The sequence below is a fragment of the Saccostrea echinata genome, unplaced genomic scaffold (assembly GCF_033153115.1).
Source record: "Saccostrea echinata isolate AGI-Se365-2 ecotype Australia unplaced genomic scaffold, CSIRO_AGI_Sech_v1 ptg000028l, whole genome shotgun sequence".
Lineage (NCBI taxonomy): Eukaryota > Metazoa > Mollusca > Bivalvia > Ostreida > Ostreidae > Saccostrea > Saccostrea echinata.
In genome coordinates this window covers 6233027-6254619 of record NW_026889777.1, presented here as the reverse complement: position 1 = coordinate 6254619, position 21593 = coordinate 6233027, and the positions used below count along the sequence as shown (strand labels likewise).

General features: G+C 31.0%; 1 protein-coding gene across 1 annotated transcript; it reads left to right on the top strand.

Moving 5' to 3' along the window:
- Positions 1-231: 231 nt before the first annotated feature.
- Positions 232-8461, top strand: LOC133193950 (uncharacterized). Its single transcript, XM_061329862.1, has 9 exons — positions 232-649; positions 1269-1390; positions 2168-2417; positions 2523-2668; positions 2919-3156; positions 3486-3623; positions 5254-5290; positions 7939-8064; positions 8398-8461. Exons 1-9 carry the CDS (start codon positions 232-234, stop codon positions 8459-8461), a joined length of 1539 nt encoding a protein of 512 aa, XP_061185846.1.
- The last annotated feature ends 13132 nt before the right edge of the window (positions 8462-21593 follow it).

Here is a 21593-nt window from a genome sequence, read left to right as displayed (position 1 = left end):
GTCCTTTAAGGTAGCATGCATTGATAGAAATAGTACTGTGGAATCATTAAAATTTGCAGGGGGCAATTTTTGCGGATTACGTAAATTTACTGGCACGTGGGGACTTAATTTTGTGTATTCTCTAATACCTACAAAAGGAAGTATGACTTTGTAACCTTAATCTAATAATTTGTGGAGAATGTAAATTCGTGGATCAGAGGTACCCACGAATTCCACGAAAATTGAGCCACCATGAAATCTAATGATTCCACAGTATTCCATTTGGACCTTTCTCACAAAATGTATATTATTCATACAGGGACTTGGTACTTGTCTGTGAGCCCGACGACTATAATCGGGGAAAATAACGTTACCCTCTCCTGCGATTACCATGAAATCTCTAATAGAAATAATATTATTCCTGAAGTGGTTATGGAAATCCGACAAAACAACAACAGAGATTGGAAAGAACTTGCAAAGACTAACATCACAGGGTCATACATCCTCAAAACGTATCAGAACTTGGGAATTTATATTTCTCCTTACAGTTGTTCTGCAGATAGCTCTTATATATCATGCAGTGTAAGGATTGTTATGTCGTTTACACTGAGCAGATGTACAATTGACCCTCACTCCTACTCAGTCTTCCGATGTAAAGTGTCCAATGGAAGTGAGAATTTTAAAAGCCAAGAAAAAAGTATTATGTCGACTAAAGGTGAAATTGCAAGAATACATGAATAGTTCGAAATTTCTGTGAAATAGTTAAATATCTTGTGTAAGATTCAATAATAAATAAGGAGCTTTATTGTGAAAACTCATGTATTGTCAACTTAATAGAAGCACGTAATATATTTATTAGATAATAATTTCCACATACTTTCCACAGTATTTAACACGTATTATAATATTTCATTATTACATTAATTATTATTATTTTTTTTATTATTACCTAATGATTATGTAATTTAGATTATTCTAATTTATGAAAAATGACTTTGTTTCATCCACTATTGAATTTTCAGAAGGATTAATGTCTAATATAGTATGTTTAAGCCATGTAAAATCACAGATACTATCTACATAGAAGAAAGATATTTTGATCTTTTGTTCATAAATCTAAAATGAATGACAAGGTTAGACCTTTAAGCTACATGTACTACATGTACCTTTCACTCCCAATTTAATATTTTGCCAGATTTATAAGTTTTGCTGACAATGCACAAAAATATTAAAATTGAAATAAACACCTTTTAATTCAACGAAAGTTTCTTTTTTTTGTAATTACATAGGTCAATCTCCAAAAGAAATTCAGCCCCTTACTATTATAAAAAGCAGCGGGAAAAGACCAGGAGATGTGGTACAGCTACAATGTATTGGAGAAATTGAAAATATAAACGGCATACCTAGCGAAGTATGTAAAACGTTCCTTTTACATTTTATGAGTTAACTCATTGTTGCTCAAAAGAATTCTGGAAAAAAAGTACAATGAATGAAATGCAAAGAAAAAAGCAAATAGACAAACAAGCGAACAACACACACACACACACACAAAATAAATTTCTTCACTAGAATCTAAATAAAACGTTTTTCTCAAAGTAATTTATTTTTTCTAAAATTATTTGGAAAGAAAAGTAAAATTAAAATCCTCGAAAACTTTACTAGATAAGTGTATCCCTTTCTAGGTTTATTCTACGAATCGCTTACCGTTTTCTTATTGTTAATTTGCTCTTTGCTACTTTTGTGACTACTATATCAATTCTCGAAGACATTTCAGCGACTAAAGAAATAAAATATCATAAAGAGAATTTGGATTTTGGTATATGTAAAAGTAATTATTAAGTGTCAGTAACCAGACCTCTGAAACTCTTTTTTTTTTAAATTCCTTAAGCCTAATGTTGAATTTTAAAAATGCAGTCCGTCAATAATTGTCGACACCCATTTTCATGGTTTAGATTAACCGATTTTATTTTATGCCTGTACCTTTGGACTGTTTGCTTACTTTACAGTTTGGGTAACCTGTTATCATTTCTTTAATTAATCAACCAGAATTACCTTATACCTCTCTGTCTTTGGAAAGAAGACTATTTATAAAAGCTAATGACATTTATTCAAGAAAATAGTAAGTACATAGTATCATGATAAGAATTACATCGTAGATATTTGAAAAAAAAAAAAAATTTTCTTTAAGAACATCAGATGGTGCAAAAAAATTAAAGGAAAGTTTACTAAAATATCTCTACAAGACCCTCCAAAGACCGTCTTCGTATCGAGCAGCAAAGATGGATGCACAAATATACAGAAATCTGAGATATTTTACCACATCATGCAAAGTGATGTATACCTAGAAATAATATGTGAATCTGGCTACAATAAATTCACAAGGAAATGTGGAAAAGGAACTGTAAATTCAACGCAATTGATAAGAACAAACACCGAAGGTGATTATTTCATATACATTAATACCTCATGTTATAAAGGTTCTAATGCTAAATATATTTGATAATTTTTCCTTTTCTATTTTGTGATCATTATATATTGAGTAGAAGAGGGACAATGGAAAATATCACCTTTATTGATTTACGACGAAAATGGAGTCATAGATGAACAATATTTCAACACTCATGGCATTGGTAGAACCTTTCATCTACTTTGTAGTGCTTCCTCCTTCACATCCAACGAACAGATAAATGTATATATTAAATGTATCTTATTGATGTAAAATTTGTGGAAAAATTGTTTGTCTTTAGTAGATGTTCAAGATAAAAGTTTACGTATTTGATATTTCTACGTATTTCATAAATTCAATTTGTTTAATAAATGTATTATTATTTTGTCACATCATAACCTTTTTAAACATATATCTTCTCAAAAACATTGACTTTGTAATTAGACATTTTCCCGCTTGAAATTATATTTTTTTTCTGCATATTATGAATTAGACGATTAATTGGTGTGTTAAAAAGACAGACAAGGCAAACTGGACCAAAGTCGTTTCACAAGAAGATGAAATAAAGTCTTCAACAAATAATAGTGGAGAAATCATAATGTTCAGTAGAATAACCTATCATATAACGGAGTATGACAAGGTGGTGACCTTTACCTGTGAAATTTCTGCTTCATCTTCCAGCTCGTGTGGATCTGGACTAAGTTTTTCAAGTCGTAATATTTGGATAAATGGTAATCTTTATATTTGTAAAATATTTGTATAAGAATTTGCTGTGTTCAATTTTTTTGAATGGACATCGTCTGAAGACAGCTTTGTACTTCGCTGAAAGAGGAATAAGCTCATAGTAAAAAATGTATTTCCTTAAACTCAAATTAAAAATTTGCCGTCGATTTCAGAATTATGCCTTATAATCGACATTTATGTGACATTTCTGAATCTGTATGTCATAAAAAATGTTAACACAATTTTCATTTTCCATATACATTTAAGTACGTATATACTCCTCGGCTCTAATTTTCGAATAGAAACATATGTTTTCTTTTCTCTCTGTCTTTTTAAGCCCACCAAACAATGCCATCTGAAACAAATAGAAGTTCTGCCTCTGTTGCCGTTTTATCCGTTTTGCTGTGTTTGGTTCTGATAGCAGTTGTTGCTCTTGTCGTAATAACATACAGAAGAGGAGAATTGACCACATTTGGTTAGTCCTTCGTATTTGATTTCTAAATTGATATACAGCGTGATATAAAATTGGAATATCAGTTAAGATATTTTATGGTTCTAAGGGATTTTGCTTTAAAATAAATTTGAGGCTTTATGGAAGTGCATATAAAAATGCAAAATTAAAATCAAGAACAAGCGAAAAAACTTGTTAGTTATATGTACATGTACGTGTTATTCAAAAGTAATCGTTTTGATTTAAATATCTTTTTTAGGATTTATGTTCAAGATTGAGAGGTACGCCCAGTTATTACATTATCATTAGTAGATGAATGATAAACAGTCCTTATTTAATTTTTTTTATCTTAAATTCATAGTCAATTCGAATGCCAGAAATAGATATGAATTCAAAACATTTGACAACAATTCTAGTGGTTTTTTAAAAAACATTCTGTATTTATTTCTTTACACTGCTCAATACAATATGGAAAGCTTTCAATTAACTGACAATGTAGAAAATGTGCATAAATTTCAGGAGAAAAAATCAATTTCAAGAGATAGAAGACGTGAAAAAAGTTCCTTCAGGTGATTACACACATTTTATACTGGATTTGACTACGGATTATTCCTATGATCTCACTGGTCAATTCTAGGGCTCATGGCGGGTATGGCCGGTAGACATGGGATGATTACTCCTCCTAGGCACATGATCCAAACTCTGGAATTTCCAGGGGGTTTATGTCTGCTTACAAATTTGAATTGGAAGATTTTATTTTAAATCGACCATTGTTCTTAATCTTCGCGTATTTCATTTAGAGTTAGATAAACATTAGATAAATCTTTTTTTATACATATAATTATGATAGAGCAATGATTGAAATAGATATTTTTAAACATTTGATTTACATAATGCAGTAAAAAGTAGAAGCGGTATTTAGAAAATACCTTTACGTTTTATATATATATATATATATATATATATATATATATATATATATATATATATATATATATATATATATATATATATATATATATATATATATATATATATATATATATATTTCAGAGCCATCACAACCAAAGTCCCAGAAGAGGTACATTTCCTGACCTGTCATTCTGAAATAAATATTAAATCATATAAAAATGAATATGCCAAAGTAATTAATATTTGTTAAAGAAGTCAGTATTTTTCATAGAAAATTAAAAAAAAAACTTATTGCAAATAAAATACGCATGCATTGCTTTCATAGAGAATTAGGATTTATATATTATTGTATCATCTGTCCTTAAACCAACAATTTGTTGTAATTCAATGTGATTTAGTAGTATTTACATTTTAAAAAAATTCAACATCATTCCTTTAAAGAATAAATTACTTCGTGTAGTTTCAATAACAATGCTCGTTTAAATCTTTTGCACAGTGAATCACAGTCAGGTGTACGATATATTGAAGAACCAATTAAAAACAATTCTGAAAGCAACCCAATTAAAACAGGTATTTTGAAATATCATACTTCATTACTTCATTTATTTAGTACGTATTTTTTTTTACTAACAATCTAATTTTATTAGAATAATACTATTTGATTTATTGAATCAAAACAATACATATTTATTTGTTTATTGACTTAATTCACTTATTTTCAATTGATATTTATTGTTTACAGACACTAAAAATGAAAAAGAATTTGAAGATGATACACAGTAAGTATGAATGATATTAATTCTCACGCCAACTCAATTTACTCAATGTAATTGCGCAGCACTGTTAAGGCATACTATGGAGAAATCGAGAGAATATAGAAGTGCACAAATACACACCTTTTTAAGCTGAATTTGTTTTTGTAAAGCCATTATTTTATCAACTAAATTTAATATCAATTGCAATGAGATAGTCAAATCCCACTCTGTAGAGAATTTAGCTTGGTCGCCTTATTTGACAGTCATGTGATAAATGCACATAATTTGTACTGCATGGAGGTCATAAAAAATCAATATTGCAAGGGCATACCCTTCTCCAAAGTAGGATTTTAATTTATAAATTGTTTATGTAAATCTTGGATTATCTGAAAAGTGCTGCTGCTTTAACGAGAATTCGCAGTTTACTTGTTAAAATAGGACTCCACCTGATATATGCGCGACCTTTACCAAGTATTTTATGTGTTTATAAAGTAATGTTCTCGATTTTACAACAGCAGCAACACTTTTAAAGTTAAGGAACACTTTTTCTACATGTATCTATATTGAACCAAGGTCATGATCTACATGTACCAAGGGTAATCAAACAGGTCACGAACTATCTCTTTATTTACAACATCAAAATTCAGATCAAAATGAAATTTGGCACAATTATAGACATAAACATGTTCTATAGATAACAAATGTTAAATAACATTTTGCTCCATGTTTGTGACGCCACAAAGTGAAAATGATGTCAATATGTAGGTGACTTGTGACCGAAAAAAAAAATAGTTGACTTAGTCGTACTCGGAAACGAACTGCTGTAAAGTTTAACGTATATCTTGGAAATTGTGAAGGAAGGGAGATTAAAAATGATGTTTGTTCTGGTGCCCAGTGAAAGTAAGCTGAGAAAGAAAGAAATCTGTCCTTAGTTGAGCAAGTTGTTATGAAAGATCGCCAAATTACAGTTAGAAAAATAGTTGAATATCTTAACAATAATATAGTTATTAAATACCTTAGATATCGTTTACTTTATGCTTTTAACATATCTGATATGATAAAAAGAAGGCGCCCATACTTTATCCACATTTGATAAACGACGCACCAAAGACAGAGTAGTGGGGTTGTGATGGTCTCCATGCTCATTCTGGGAAAAGATATCCTTATCCACTCATCCTATTCTCGAGATTTGGCCATTTTTGACAAATGGACTAATCATTTTAAAAACAAATAATCTGCAATGTAAGAAATATAAGTTTCGGAAAAGTCTTTTAGCTTCTTTGAACAGAATGCTACAGACCATTGACGTGACTGACTGGATCACATGATTCGCGCATGAGCAGAACGGTGGCAGATGTGCATTAAAATCAGAGAGGATTACTTTAAAAAATAATAAACACTGAAACCTTATTTTATTTCTTTTATGAAAGTAATTCAATTAGTTCGCGAACTTTTTTTTATCACCCTTCGTATTAAGTTTATGTCCTTGCGCTAGGGCGATTTATCAAGGCACCTCGATGTTAAACAAGCGAGCAATTCCTTTGAACAAAACACGGGATAATAAATGCAATACACTTTCCCGATAAAAAAAAATAATGGCATTTAATTAGTCTTACACATATGAACTGATTGTCTAATAAATGTTTTTACATGTAGACAATATTCTGTTTAATTATAAAATGCAAATTATTTAATTTTATGATATTATGAAGAACTGATATTTTTGCGTGATGTCACAGTAAACATTTCCGTATAAATTATGTAGCCTTAACAGTGCTGCGAGGTAAACTGTGATGCAGTTCAAATTATTACCTTACCTTCTATTTAATTTTTTAATTAGGCATTTGAACTGTTTCCTGATTCATTTTAATGTTGTTGCAAATCATGAAATAGTCAAACTGTTTAACCCAGTAATAGAATGAACTGTTGCATGGCTGAACTGATCCATTATGACTTCATAATTGATTTCCCGTACTTTACAGCTATAATATTGAATTATGTATCAATTAAAGCATTCTCATGGCATTCAATTTAAAATTATCATTTGAAAAGTAATCCAGATACCAATATGAATATATATTCAATTTAATATCATTTCAAAGAAGAGGCCACGAATACCTTTTCTGAGGGTAGCTTGAGAAAAATGTAGACCCATTTTACTCACTATAGATCTTTGCCTTAAACGTCTAACTCAGCGTGTTATATTTAAACCTTCAAGTCATCATTATGTTGTTTACTAAGCAATACATGTATACATTAATTTATTAGTGCATGATAATATCACCCAACTAATTTTTCTGCTTTTACACCAATGGATGTGAGAATTTGATTAATATTCATCTTGATTAGTTTGGATTCCAGAAATAATACAAATTTTGTCAATGTTTTTTTAAAAGACATTGATTATTATGTCTATATAATTACTTTAAAAAATTATATAATAGGTTAGGTAAAAAAAAAAAAAAACAAACCCTTATTTAATGACAACCCAGGAGACAGTCAAACTGTTGTCCCTCGATAATGGGGAAGACCTGGGAAACTGTTGCCCTCCGCCTTCGACCTCGGGCAATAGTCTCCCAGGTCTTCCCCATTACCTCGGAACAACAGTGTTCCCCATCGTAGTCATAAAATAATTGTATACTGATAACTAAACTTATTTTTGTCTATCCAAGAGGGTTGTACGAAGAACCGGAATGCAATTTGGCGGTTCGAAGACTAAGCTTTTATGAAAATGAAGCTTTGAAAAACGAAAAATTGAATGAAGTAGAAACAACAAAACACATGGTTGAATCTGAAATGTAAGTGACTTACAAATAACAAGTTCATAATAACAAGTAACTACAGTGTGTATACATAAAGTATTCATTTTTCTCATTTACAGTATGATACTTGTGTGATATTATAATTCCTTTCATAGTGATCATGATTAAAACTTAAATTAAATTGGACTTATGAACATGTTATTGACAGTTTATGTTATCAATACAACTATTTTCAATTAAAAAAAAAAAAATAAAAATAAAAAAAAAAAAGCTTAACAATTTCATTGTTAAAATTTAGAGCTAAGATTTTAATTATTTTTTTTATATATTATTAGATCATCAGAAAATCTGTTCATTTCTTTTCTACAGATGTGACTACGATGAGTTGCAAATTGAAGGAGAACAACAAGACTACGAAGATCTGAAATTATAAATATTAAAAAAGAAAAAGATCAATGACATTTCTTTCTTGATATTAAAATACAGTACATAACTATGACGTATAAATACAACAAAAACGAAATTTGAGATTCTAAGAATAATTTGGTTTATTACAAAGGAAAAAACTTGGGCAAACTTTGCATATTTTTTGTGTCTAGAATCTCATTAATTGAATTGAATTTTTATCACTAAAATCAAACTAATAAGAATAAAAAATAAAACAATTCAATAATTAAACAAAACCACGTATTCTAGATACCTAGAAATCAGAGTAAACACCTTGTCTCTGCACACCATATTAACTCTCTTGTTTTGAATTTTTGTCGGATAGCAGAAAATTCAAAACAAGAGAGTTTATTGCTCTGTAGAGACGATTGTAAAGGGTTAAGAGGTGGATAAAATATACTGATTGGTTAAAAATATGTTTAGAATCAGGGAGTGGAGTTTAATTGATTGAACAATGCTGGAAAGCGGAGAATTTTCCCCAACCGTGCGTAGAAAAGCTTCCACCGTAAATTGCACCATATTTGCATTACGGGATCTGCAACGTTATGGTCAAAGACTAAAATATAAAACCGTAACGCTACAGTTCTGCAGTTAAGATGCTGCCTAATGATATTAGAATTTTCAAGTTGGTTAGGAAATATGTAAAAATGACACAGAAGACATAAAAGACATAAAAAAGAGGTTTGCATAACTGAAATACAATTTTTTAAAATATAAATGTTAGGAAAATAACCAGTTCGTTTAATTTGGTCTTTATGTTATTAAAAAATCCTTAACAAGTATGGAAATATGAAAATGTTGTATGGTTTTCTGTTTAATACATTCCTTGTAACAAGAATGATCACTCTTCATATCTAAATCAACAGTTCTTTTGTCTGTCTTGTGTACGCCCAAATGCTCGCTTGAAACAAAAAAATACTAAATTGTCAAATCAAATTATAAACAATTTTTATACCGATTTCTTCATTTACTAGATTAAAAATTTATGAATATAGAATTTCAAAAAAGGACTTCGCCTCAACAGATGATGGTGCTCGGATTTGTTTGGTGTTGATGGTGTGTGCTAACACTACATGTTACCCCTTTTAACTACCCAGTAGATAAGAAAATGAATACTAATTTTCTATTGCGGATTCCACAGTAATTAAAAGGCTACGTCTTATCAAACGACTTGAGTTATAGTTTAATTTGATTTAATTACTGTTTTGGTGTTCCGTTCCTTATAAATGAGAATTCTGGTATTTCTCCAAACTCATATCAGAGGAGTTGGCACTAAAACGTTTAGTGTCCAACCATTTTATAAAATCATCAGTACATTCGGATATTCAGACTTAATGCTGATATTCGAGGAGACATTTTCTTACTCTGATAGTCCCAAAACCTTGTAGATAGATAAAGAATTAGAATGTAAAACTATTCGCAATCTATCAAGATAAGTATTCGTATTTGAATGAGAACAAACAAAGCAAAGTTATGAGGAAGTTTTACTCCCACCAACTTTGGCATTTAATGCAGGTATTTTAAAGACTTCCTAGCACCCACACAGAATATATAGCGTGGACACACTGATACTTGCGATGTAACTGAAACTACACAAACCAGTTCATCACATTTGTCTAAGGTATATTCCTGTAAATAATGATGTCATTCCGGTAACATTTCGAATTATTTATATCAGTCATTCATCCTAAATGCTTCCCTGATTTTAATCTATTAACAATTTATATTTTATCTAATGTATCCCTTTCACTGCCGGTAGTTTGAGTTTACACAAATTTTACACTTCAAAGTGCCGAGAGCTTGCCGAAGGAACAAAATAAAAAAAATAAACAATGAACAATGAACATGATGCTATTTTACCGATTTTGGCTTATAATGTGAAGATGAATCAGAAATACTAATCCTAAATGTATACAGCAAGCCAGTTTGCATTACTAAGATGCGAAGTAATAGTTGAGAATATGATTTGCCTGATTAAGAGAATTAGGAGGGAATCCTTGACAGAATTGGGCATCTATATTTTTGAATTTCATTCATTACTACATCTGGCTTGACAGAATCTGAATGTTTGTATAATCAGTGCTAGTACCTATTTAGACTCACAATGTTATTACTCAGTTAAAGTAGAACTAAACTTTTCTCATCCTAGTTATAATTTATTTTCATACGGACTGATTGATAGGTAAACGAAAAGACATACAGGGAATGCTTTCGTTTGATTGTCCACCCGAAATAAATAAATCTATAAATAATGATTAAAATCGAATCAATTATATTTTTTATTGCAATGCTCTTTTCATATAAAATACATGTACATGTACTTACATTTTGTTCCAGAAAGACCGAGTCGCGATTATTTAAGTTTTGATGGCGCAAAATGACCCGGTAAGCTAACAGGCATTTCGAAAAAAGTGTGGATATCAGCAAATGAAAACAATTCTCCTGTTTTCTTTTTGGGAACTTCCAGTGTGATCTAAAGGCCATTTTTCACCCAAATGATGCGGTTACACAGGACTAATTCAAATTAAGTCCATTGGATTTTTAATGTAAAATGTGTAGGTAATGAAATATGAGAAGATATGAGAAGATAACAAACAGTGACCTTAATCGATCGGTAAACGCTGTCTTTTTATGGCATCACTTAATTACATTTTAGAAAACAGGCTCTCTTTTTAACTCTGTGTTATAAATTCTGGGGTTTTGATACTCCAATGTCAAATTGTATTACAATGTCATTAACAGTCTTGTCTTGAAATTCTACAAAACTTAAAAAAAAGTGAAGTCCAACAAAAATTTTGCTCATTCTGCGACTTAATCAAATGCTTCTAAATATTCTCAATTTCTGCTGCGCTTTCAAGGGGGGGGGGGGAGGGGAGTTTACTTGATCTTACTCCCATATATTGAGAAAAAAACAGCCTTATTATTTTTGCCAAGCTACGCCACTTAAATAAGTCCTATTTCATTTTGGTTTTGGACGTTGAAAGACACCATTATCCGCTTTTAAAAATGTCTACACCAATAATATAGGGGAATGGGTATAGGGGTATACTTAAACTTTCATTTATCACTTGACCGAAATTTCTGCGGTGGTTTCAGGGGCATCTCCCCTTGAACACGATTGAAAGAGGAGATTGGGGTATTCAACCCTAGTCCACGGTAGTCAGAAAAGCATGCACATTATTTTTGTTTTATTTTTCCAAGATACGCCACTGGCTAAAAGGGTTAACTTACTACACCATCAATACCTCATGCGGGCTAGATTAACCATTAATGAGGTTTTTTTTTTTAAATCAGATAAATAACTTCAATTGAAACATATATAGTTACAGTGAAAAATTTTACATGTAGTTTTAAGGACTAGTTTCGATAAGACTGTTTTTGGGACACTCCAGATGTTATGAAATTTTGAATTTTTGAAATCTTCCGGAAATACAAAAATTCATTTTGCTCATTTTCCGGTCACGTGATAATTGGAAATTAGCATACTCCCTGCTTTATTTTATTGGAGTATACATTTTTAAAAGCGGATAATGGAGTCTTTTAATTTCAATAAAATAGGATATATTGCTTAGCTGGGCAAAAAAATATTGATGCTTTTCTTACTGTAGGAAACCTGGGTCGAATTAACCCCAATATAAAAAAAATAATGTAGATGCTTTGGCATACAATCATACATGGAAGTAATCAAAATCTAAAAGGTACCCTGTAGTAAGACTGGAGGTACTTTGAGCACTTTGAGCTCGCATAATAATACCCTTCTTCTATATGATTACAATGGGAAAGATCATTTTTTGCTATGAGAAACTCCAACAAATTATCCGGTGTGAGCATAAAATAGGAAGTACACGATGACACTATGTAGAACATAATTATACTCTGAAAGTCTCTTTAGCTTTTTTATTGGTATAAGGGGAGTAGTGAATAAAGGATGGGTACCCCTATATTATAGAAAAATTGGCATTGTCCATTTATTGCAATTGTAACTAAACCCCAGATATCTGTCCGATCAGAACATAAAAATGGACGTACAATGGTTATATGTACATTTAGAAAGACTCTGTGAAAGTGTCATTAAATTTTATTCAGTTGTATAGGAGGAGTTGCAGATAAGAGATGGATGCCTCCAAATGAGTGGGTCGATGTTTTGCTACTGTAAACTGTTAACTCAAAATATCAATCTGATTAAAACGTTAAATAAGAGGTGCAAAACGGGACTATGTAATGAGGATTCTGTGAGAGTCTCATCAAATATTATTCAGTGGTATAGGAGGAGTTGTGGTAAAGAGGTGGGTACTCCAAACGCAGGTGTGTTAAGGAAGCACTAAGATAATCTGACTTGACTAAATCAGTGATACAGTATGACTTCATAGTAGGCGAGATGAGAACAGATTAGAGCACAAGTTTTCTTAATATTGTTATTTAGAGATATATTTTAACTCATGAAAATGAATAGAAACTTGCACATATCAACAAAAATCAAATGTTTTTATTTTGTTATTCTGTATCTGTCACTTGAGGTAAAATCTCCCGACCGATGACGTCATAACTGTTCACAAGTAACTTGGGAATTGATCATGTTGTGTAACGAGAATTTGGCTAAGGAGGCATGTAAAAAGATTCGTAAAAGGGGATTAGAAGCAAATACCGTGAATATTGTGTGTGATTTATGTGTAGTTAATGTTTGTTAAACAGGTATGCTAATTTATTTTCATTGATTATATCTTCTATTGAGGACAGTCGGCAATTTACGTATCCCGGTCGGCGTTTCCTCTGTCATTCGTGACAACAATAATGCAAAAGAACAACACTAAGCTGGATACTTCAAAACATAAGATTTGTAGATATCAAAAAAGCTTGCGTTCAATAATACTTGGAAAGTGCTGTTAGAATCGTGAGGTAAACATGGTTTGAAGAAATATCTCGGGCTATATGTACATAATGCAAAACATCGGGTAAGGTTTCGTGCGAATATGTGGAATAATTATTTTCCAGACTGGGCAGTGGGATTCTAGCAAGCAGCACTTTTTAGGCATAAGAGATATTTTTCAACTATATTATTTAATCAAAGAAATAATTAAACCCCGGGATAGTGTTGTTCTGTTAACTTTTTATTAAGAAATATTTTGCTATTAATAGAAGCCATGTGATGAAGTCCTGGTGGTGCACTTCTTGGCCTCAGACACTCTGTTGTCTTTATTCAATAATTACTAATAGTTTACGTTTTATCGGCGACTTTGATAAATTAATAAACTGAATTTTCTTTAAAAAGTCTAAATTTCCCGAGAAATGATTTGTATGCTTCCTTAACATACCCGCGAAGCGTAACTGACTTACCGGACGTAACGGAAAGGACGAACTGACGGACAGACGTACGAACACACCCTATCACACTATACATCCGTGTTTTTCAATGGGGGATAGGAAAGCAGGGGGTATAAAATTTGAATATTAGTAAATTTAGAGTTTTTCTTTTTTCCCCTCTTGTGTCTTTCCGTTTAACTTAAAGGGCAAATAAAGACAGCTCTCTACCTAAATACAGCATGAGTAACAGTATTGAAACTCTTTTTCAGCTTTTTGTGCTTCAAAAGGGAAAAACAGTCAGGTACAATGACGTTCGATTTCAACAATGTAATGAAGTACACGTTCATTCCGAATATCACTTATATGTCAAACTCTCATAATCTATAAAAAATAACAACTCTCTCTCACGCCTGGAATTTTCCGTTATAAATTTCCTTAGGCTTTGAATATTTGTGATACGTTTTTTTTTTCAGTTTTCCAGAACACTCTTTTTTCAGTTTTTTGTACTTCAATTCAAAATTTATTTGGTAGCGTTAAAAATAAGCTTGAAGTTCTATTGTGAAACAGATTACTGATGTTTGGATTTTCAACATTATACAAGTAATAATACTGCACTGAAACCTCTTTGATTGATTGATCCCATACGAGAATTTTCACTCATGAAGAAACGTCAGCGCATGTTGGTGGAGAGCTTCAAAGTTAGACCTATACTCGACACTCAGGACCATTGAGCAGTGAGGGTTCCTAATCGTACCATTTGTACAAAATGTCATGTCGAATGTTTGTACAATTTGACAATATACATCGAACAAGGTAGCTTTTTTATTACAAGAGTACAGGCACAAACAAATGTCACGTGACAGGGACGACAAACAGGAAGCAGTAATGAAACAGTTGTAGTAGCAAAAAATTATTGCAATGCGACTTGTTATTTAATTTTGTGTGATGATGATCTGATATACAGTATGTATTTTTGTCTGATGTCGATTTTTTTTTTTAAATATTAATTTTTATGTGCCATCAGTTTAGTATTACTTTTGTGTGCAGTCGATTTTAAATTTATACCAGTGATACTTACTCTTGTGTGAAAGCGACTTTTTAGTTACTTTTGCCAATGATCGAATTAGTTCTTTTTTTTGTGAAGACGATTTAATGTTCACTTTTTCGTGCGGTCGACTTAAAATCTACTTTTATATTCATTTGATTAGATATTCAAACCTTTCAACTTTATGCTGTCGATTTTGTATTGACTTTTTGTGTGCGGTCGACTAAATATTTCATTTTTTATTAGGTCTATTAAATATTTTCATTTGTATGTAGTCGATTTATATTTATTTTGTGAGCATATAAATGAATATTTTTAATCTTGTGCTGCCAATTTCAGGTGTACATTTCCATGAAGTTGAAATTATACTTTCTTTCTCTTCGACTTTGTGTACTTGATATCTACCATTGCAATAAAAAAGACCTACTAGACAGAGGACACAGATATCGTCATACCAGGTTGGAAAATCGTTTTCTTCTTTTTCTGAATTGCAAGAATTTGACAATGTTAAATATTATATCAATTATTTCTTATAAACTGCATTTATGACATTTTGCTTCTCTCTCTCTCTCTCTCTCTCTCTCTCTCTCTCTCTCTCTCTCTCTCTCTTGATCACGATCTCCATCTCCAGCTTCCGAAAAAAATTGTATCAGATCTACAATCTGTTCAAAACAATTTTACACTCTCTAGGACAAACCTTTGGCGGACCCAGACTGGGATTGAGGTAAGAGCCCTCTATGCTTTTCATTCTAATAAATGAAATATAGTTATATTTGTTGATATTTACTTTAATCTATAAGATGTAATTAAAATTAGATCCTTTGAAATGCTCACATATTAGCAAGATGATCAAAAGATTTAATTTCAATGAGATTAGTATTTCCTTGCGACTTATACTCCATTAAAAGTACAAACGGCGTTTATCTTAGGTTTGCACTTTTTGAAGTTTTTTACTCAAGCTCCAAAACAAAATCTACATCAAGAAAAACAAAGTTGATGTTTCCAAGATGATTTTGTAAGATCCCCCCCCCCCTAAAAACACAAACAATCACAAGCCTAAGGATATTCAAATTTCACGCAAAAATCATTTATAACACCAAATAGGCTACAGATATAGGGAGTAGAATACTACACAGTCATGTAGTATGTTTTTCTTTCGACTATATCGCGCCTCAGCATTAGTTTCGAAGAGGGACGTTTTGTTGAGGTCAAGGAAAGTTTCCCCATGGCTATACAGGTGTCTAAATCAGAAACATTCAAGTGTGTTTAATGTGCATCCATTCACTCAGGACCTTCGATCGTCTTATAGACTGACTGGGTTTCATGAACTGAGATGCATATGGCTGCTCTCCGCAAACAGTTAAGGTCAAGATCTAGTAAATGAGTTTAGACTGTCTTTTTGATGCTAGATCCATTATGACGTCATAATTGATTTAGACTTACTTTTTCCCTTATTTTATGGCTATAACAGTATTAAGTAGAAAATTACACATTTTCATGAAATTCAATTTGAAGTCATGTCAAAAGGAACCCCAATACCTATATTCAATTTAATATCATTTTAAAGAAAAGATGTAGAAGATATGAAAAACCGTTTATTGAGAAAATGTAGACAATACTGATACATTTCGTTCGTCTGAGATGGAGAAAACTCCCATTTTTATACCAGATTTTCTTCATTTTTCATGAAGGAAAATGGCAGTTTAAAATATGTTTTTTCATTGAGTTTATCTAAAAAGTATGCCCCGATACACCTCAGTTTATTTAGCTATAATTGTAAAAGATTATCAAAGGAATTTGTTTCTGAAATTTGAGAAATCTGTAGGCACTCTTCATTTATTAGATCTTGACCTTAAGCATACACAACATTGAAACCGAAAGCTCTTTTATTGACCAGCAATTGGCACAGTTGAAAATTTAATAAACCGAGAGTTGTTATTCATTTGAACCAAGATTAAATTGAAAGATAGGTATAATAAATTACATCTACAATGTATCTTACATTCGTTTAGATCTAATCTATAGGTGTTTCTTTTCAATTCATATAAATAATATTTCATTATTTCAAGTGCAGATAGGTTCAATTGAATTAAACATTTCTTTAAATCATTTGAATGAAAAAGATGAAATAAGGAACAGTGATTGATCTCAGAAAATATGCAAACAATACAAATATGTGAACAGGGCATAAAACATGAACCCCCGGGAATTCCAGATGTGGGATCAGGTGCTCAGGAGGAAGCAATAAGAATCATCTGTTGACCGGCCGTGAGCTCTATGTATTGGTCACATAGAGGGAGCATTTCGTAGTATAAAAAAGCTTAAAACTAAAGGACTAACGATTGGTATGGAAAACATCAGAAAAATATGATCAAGTGAAAGGTTATAACAACCATAGAATTTACGAAATGCTGACTTTCAACGAGGTTGTTGAAATCCCTGTAACATCAAATTATCTGTTGCCTGTCTCGATTTAAAAATTGAACTTACTCAGAGCATGCTCTTGAGTATAGAATAAGTTGGGAGACAAACACCATATGCAGGTGATAGCAGGATGTTACTGCTTAAATAAAGGTGACGAGTAAAGATTTGTACAGTGAAGATAGGAAGAACATCTTGTCCAAGGTGACTCACATGAGCGTTGTGGCCAATGGGCCTCTTGTTTACATGAACATTTGAATTTTGCACCGGAAAACGTTTTTTTTTTTCCATAGTGCGAAATAATGATTCGTTTTAGATAGTCAAGTGAGTCAGATAAGCTTGATAAAAAGTATATCCTTCCCCGTGTTAATTAGAAAAATATACAAATCTTTTTGAAAAAAAAATAGAGAAAAGAAATAAAGAAAACAATAAACAAGAAAAATAGCATGTTTCTACCTCTACTCCCAAAAATACAAATCAGACAATACATTTTAATGTATGCGCAAAGTAATGATTATTTGTGAAAGATCAAATTAAAAAAAAATATTTACATTCAGTGTAATTTTCTTTATGAAATAAATTAGAAATCTACGACGTTCAAATATATAAAACACGCGAAACGTTGTCACCGAGCGGTAAAATGCACAGTAGGAACTATATGCATTTTCAGTATCTAGAAACATCAAAATGTATATTGTTTTGAATCAATTTAATGAAGAAAATATACACAGTTAAATTAACGGAAAATACAACAACTGTGCGTTTATTTCTTTTTTTAAAATTAATTTTCATTTTTTTTTTTCTGGTAATGTTCATATGCGTTATTTAACTTTCCAACGTCACAAACGGCTCTTACGTCTATTAAGCACACCAGTTCTAAAGGCGCTTAAATTCATAATAAATATTAACAAAATAAGCAATTATGAAGAGAGAAAATTAGAAAATGTAAATACAACACGCGGTATTCAATTTGTCGGCACGGCCAGGTGTGTTATTGGACCGACGACATCCAAAAATAAGGGTTTAATGCTTAATTCTTCCGAGAAAGATACTATTTAAACAACGGATATATAAATTTTCGTCTTAATATATTTACATTCAGACAAACTCGGTAATAAATAATACATTAAGTAAAAATCGGAAGTAGGAGTTGAAAAACCGAACCTTTTGACGGTAAGGTCAACGATATTTTAAGAAAACAAATAGCTTTTAAAGTATCTACTGTCGCCTGTTATTGCAATACATAATATTTAACGAGATAATACACTGTATATTGGTGCAAAACTTCAGATCGGTCGCAACCGTTCCACGTGCTGATAATAATAACCCAGATCTATGCCACGTGAAGATTTTGATGATTTTCGCGATGAAAGACGAACCAATAAATGTTAAGTATAAGAAATTGAAAGAGAAAAAACAATGTAATACATGTATAAGGATTTTTATCATTTTTTTCAAGAACTGTATTTTTCTACAAACTTGCGATCATACCGAGTTTCTTTTTACTTTATACTCTCCTATGCGGGGGAGACTTCCTTTAAAAAAATTGTAAAATCATAAACAAGCATGTGATTAATATTGACATAAATGCATTAGGGACACTCTTTACACTGAGACTGAGGAAAAATATTTTTTGGACTTTGAGAAAATTTTATAGCGTAAAAAAGGATATTTTGAAATTAACAAATTCATTTTTAATATAAGGAGCGTGCATTTTTATCAAGGAAAAATCTTCAAAGATAATGAAATTATAATAAAGAAAATTCGCTTTTGATTGCTCAAACGGAAAAAAAAACATGCAAATAAAGTTCTCCACTACTCAATCTTGGTCTCATATAATGATTAAAATGCTTGTATTTATTCTTATTTATGTCATTTGGTACAGATAACAATTTATTCCCTGTTTATGTCAAATGCCGGGTCAGTCTACAACTACACAAAAGTACCCTGAAATAAGAGTGTAGAGAGGGTTCTTAAATCATTTCCTTCCTTGAAAAAATCGATTCATTTTTTTTTTTTCAACCCAAATGTCATGTTATCTTGTCTTGCTGTTCTAAATTTAGAGATTTCTCCTTGTGTAAAGATTTTTTTACGATATTTAAATAAAACTTGGTTTGCATTTCCTTTTTAAAAGAAAAACCAACAGAGTGAAAAAGGAACTTAACTATTCAAATACATCCAATCAAAATGGTTAATCTTATCTTTTGCACATGACATGGATAGAAACAAACTAGATGTACCTTAGAGAATAAACCTAAGTCAGAGCAAGCAAAAAAAAAAAAAAAAAAAAAAAAAAAAAAAAAAAAAAAAAAGGAAAAAAAAGACGTGTTGGATGCCCGTTGTCAATTTATAAAATATTTATAATACATATATAATATGTACCTTCATTTGGGTCTTGAGGGAGATAAATCAGAAAAGAAATATCTGTTCTTGTAAATCTGATGATTAAGAAAGGAATAAATAGATATAGAAAAAATAATTTGGCCTTAATGATATACAAATAAAATAGAAGGAGATGCACACTTTAAGTCTCTAAGTCAGCCTAAAATAAACTCTACCCACAAACAATTTCTAAACGAGGCAGACTATTGCCAAATAAGTTGATGATACAAGTACATCAACAATTTCAATTAAACTCCAGGACTCTTGAAGAATTAGATGGACAGAGATAAAACCAACCTTATATATTTTTTATTGAGTACCGTATATACTCGCCTATAAGTCCGTCCGCCTATAAGTCGGTTTTTTTTTTAAGGTTAATTTTGTGGGATTTGCCATAAACCCGCTTCTAAGTCGGTAAAATTTTTTGTTAGGATCGGTTGACAATTCCAGATCAATGCTCTGATTTTGGAACCAGATTTCAATTAACATTTTAAGAAATGACGCTGATACGTAATTTTAAATCATTAAACAAAAATAAATAATGCACACTTAAGATAAAAATAAAATTATTAAAATATGTGATACTTATACTTTATCATGTGTTTATGCATAATCTTAGAATACATAAATGATATAATGTATCATGACTTTGTTCAAAGATAATCGTAGAAATTTTTTTTAAAATGCTACATTTCACCATCCAGAAAAATACAAATCTTTTTATGACTTACCTATACATGTAAATTAAGTCGGACAGAGAGTTTTGCACCAAAATTTAACTCCCCAGAAACCTACTTATAGACGAGTATATACGGTGAATAGTTTTAATTTTTAGTAATGAAAATTCTTCCTTTTGTTTTGGCAATATATAGCTTAAATATACCATATATTTGAAGAGTTAAACATTGTACGGCCATTCTTTTATAAATAAACTAGATGAAATGCATTTATACCACTACAGACAGAAAAATTCCAGTAATATATATTGTAGTTTCTACTGACAGTCTACAGGCTTATAGCAGGAAGAAATATACTTTGTTCAAAATCAAGCATTTAGCTTTGGAGCAGAAGTAGATGATCCCCCCCCCCCCCGCTTTTGTTAAAACTTAAAAAAATAACAATTTCAATGATTGACGTTTATTGTGAAACCTGTAATACTATGTTATGGATATTGTACTTCAGACGCTCTTATTTCATTTCTGTCAAGGATAAAAGCATGCAGCGAATGTGCACATTTTAATGATAAATGGAATCTTTTTTTTTTCTTAAGCCGTAAACGCCCTATGAATAGGTAGAGTATTTGATACAAAACACTGTATTCAGAAAAAAAAAACTGAAATGTATTGATTAAAGCACAAATTTTAACGGCTTTAATTGTATTTGAACAATACCTTATTCATTAATTATTCTCTTTTAATGTAAGCAAATTTATTACGAAGTACAAATTTTACTTTGGGTTCGTTGCCACTTTGCTCTCAGTGAGGAATATTTTACCGATAAATTTATTAGGAAAACCTACTAATAGTTTTTCGATATATATATATATATATATATATATATATATATATATATATATATATATATATATATATTCACAATTTATAGTGTTATCAATGATTTTCAATTATTTCAATGACCATTCACACAAAAGCTTTTTTATGATCAAGCAGCCATAATCTCCTCTTTTTTTTCTTTTTAACATCGGGTTCTTTGCTATATGATGTTCTAGAAGCTTCCGTCAATATTAAGATCGGTGAATGACGAACATGGTTTGCACATTTCCCTTTTTAATCGGTTATCACTACTTATTTCTTTTATATCATTTAAATCAAGTTTTGATTGAATAATTCAGTGATGATATTTTATGAAATAAATAAACGATTGCTTGTTGTCAGTTTCATTAAAAATCGCCAGTAACTTAGATCCGCCAACCGGAATCGCCACCGTACCCACGTCTTTGCTATTTCAT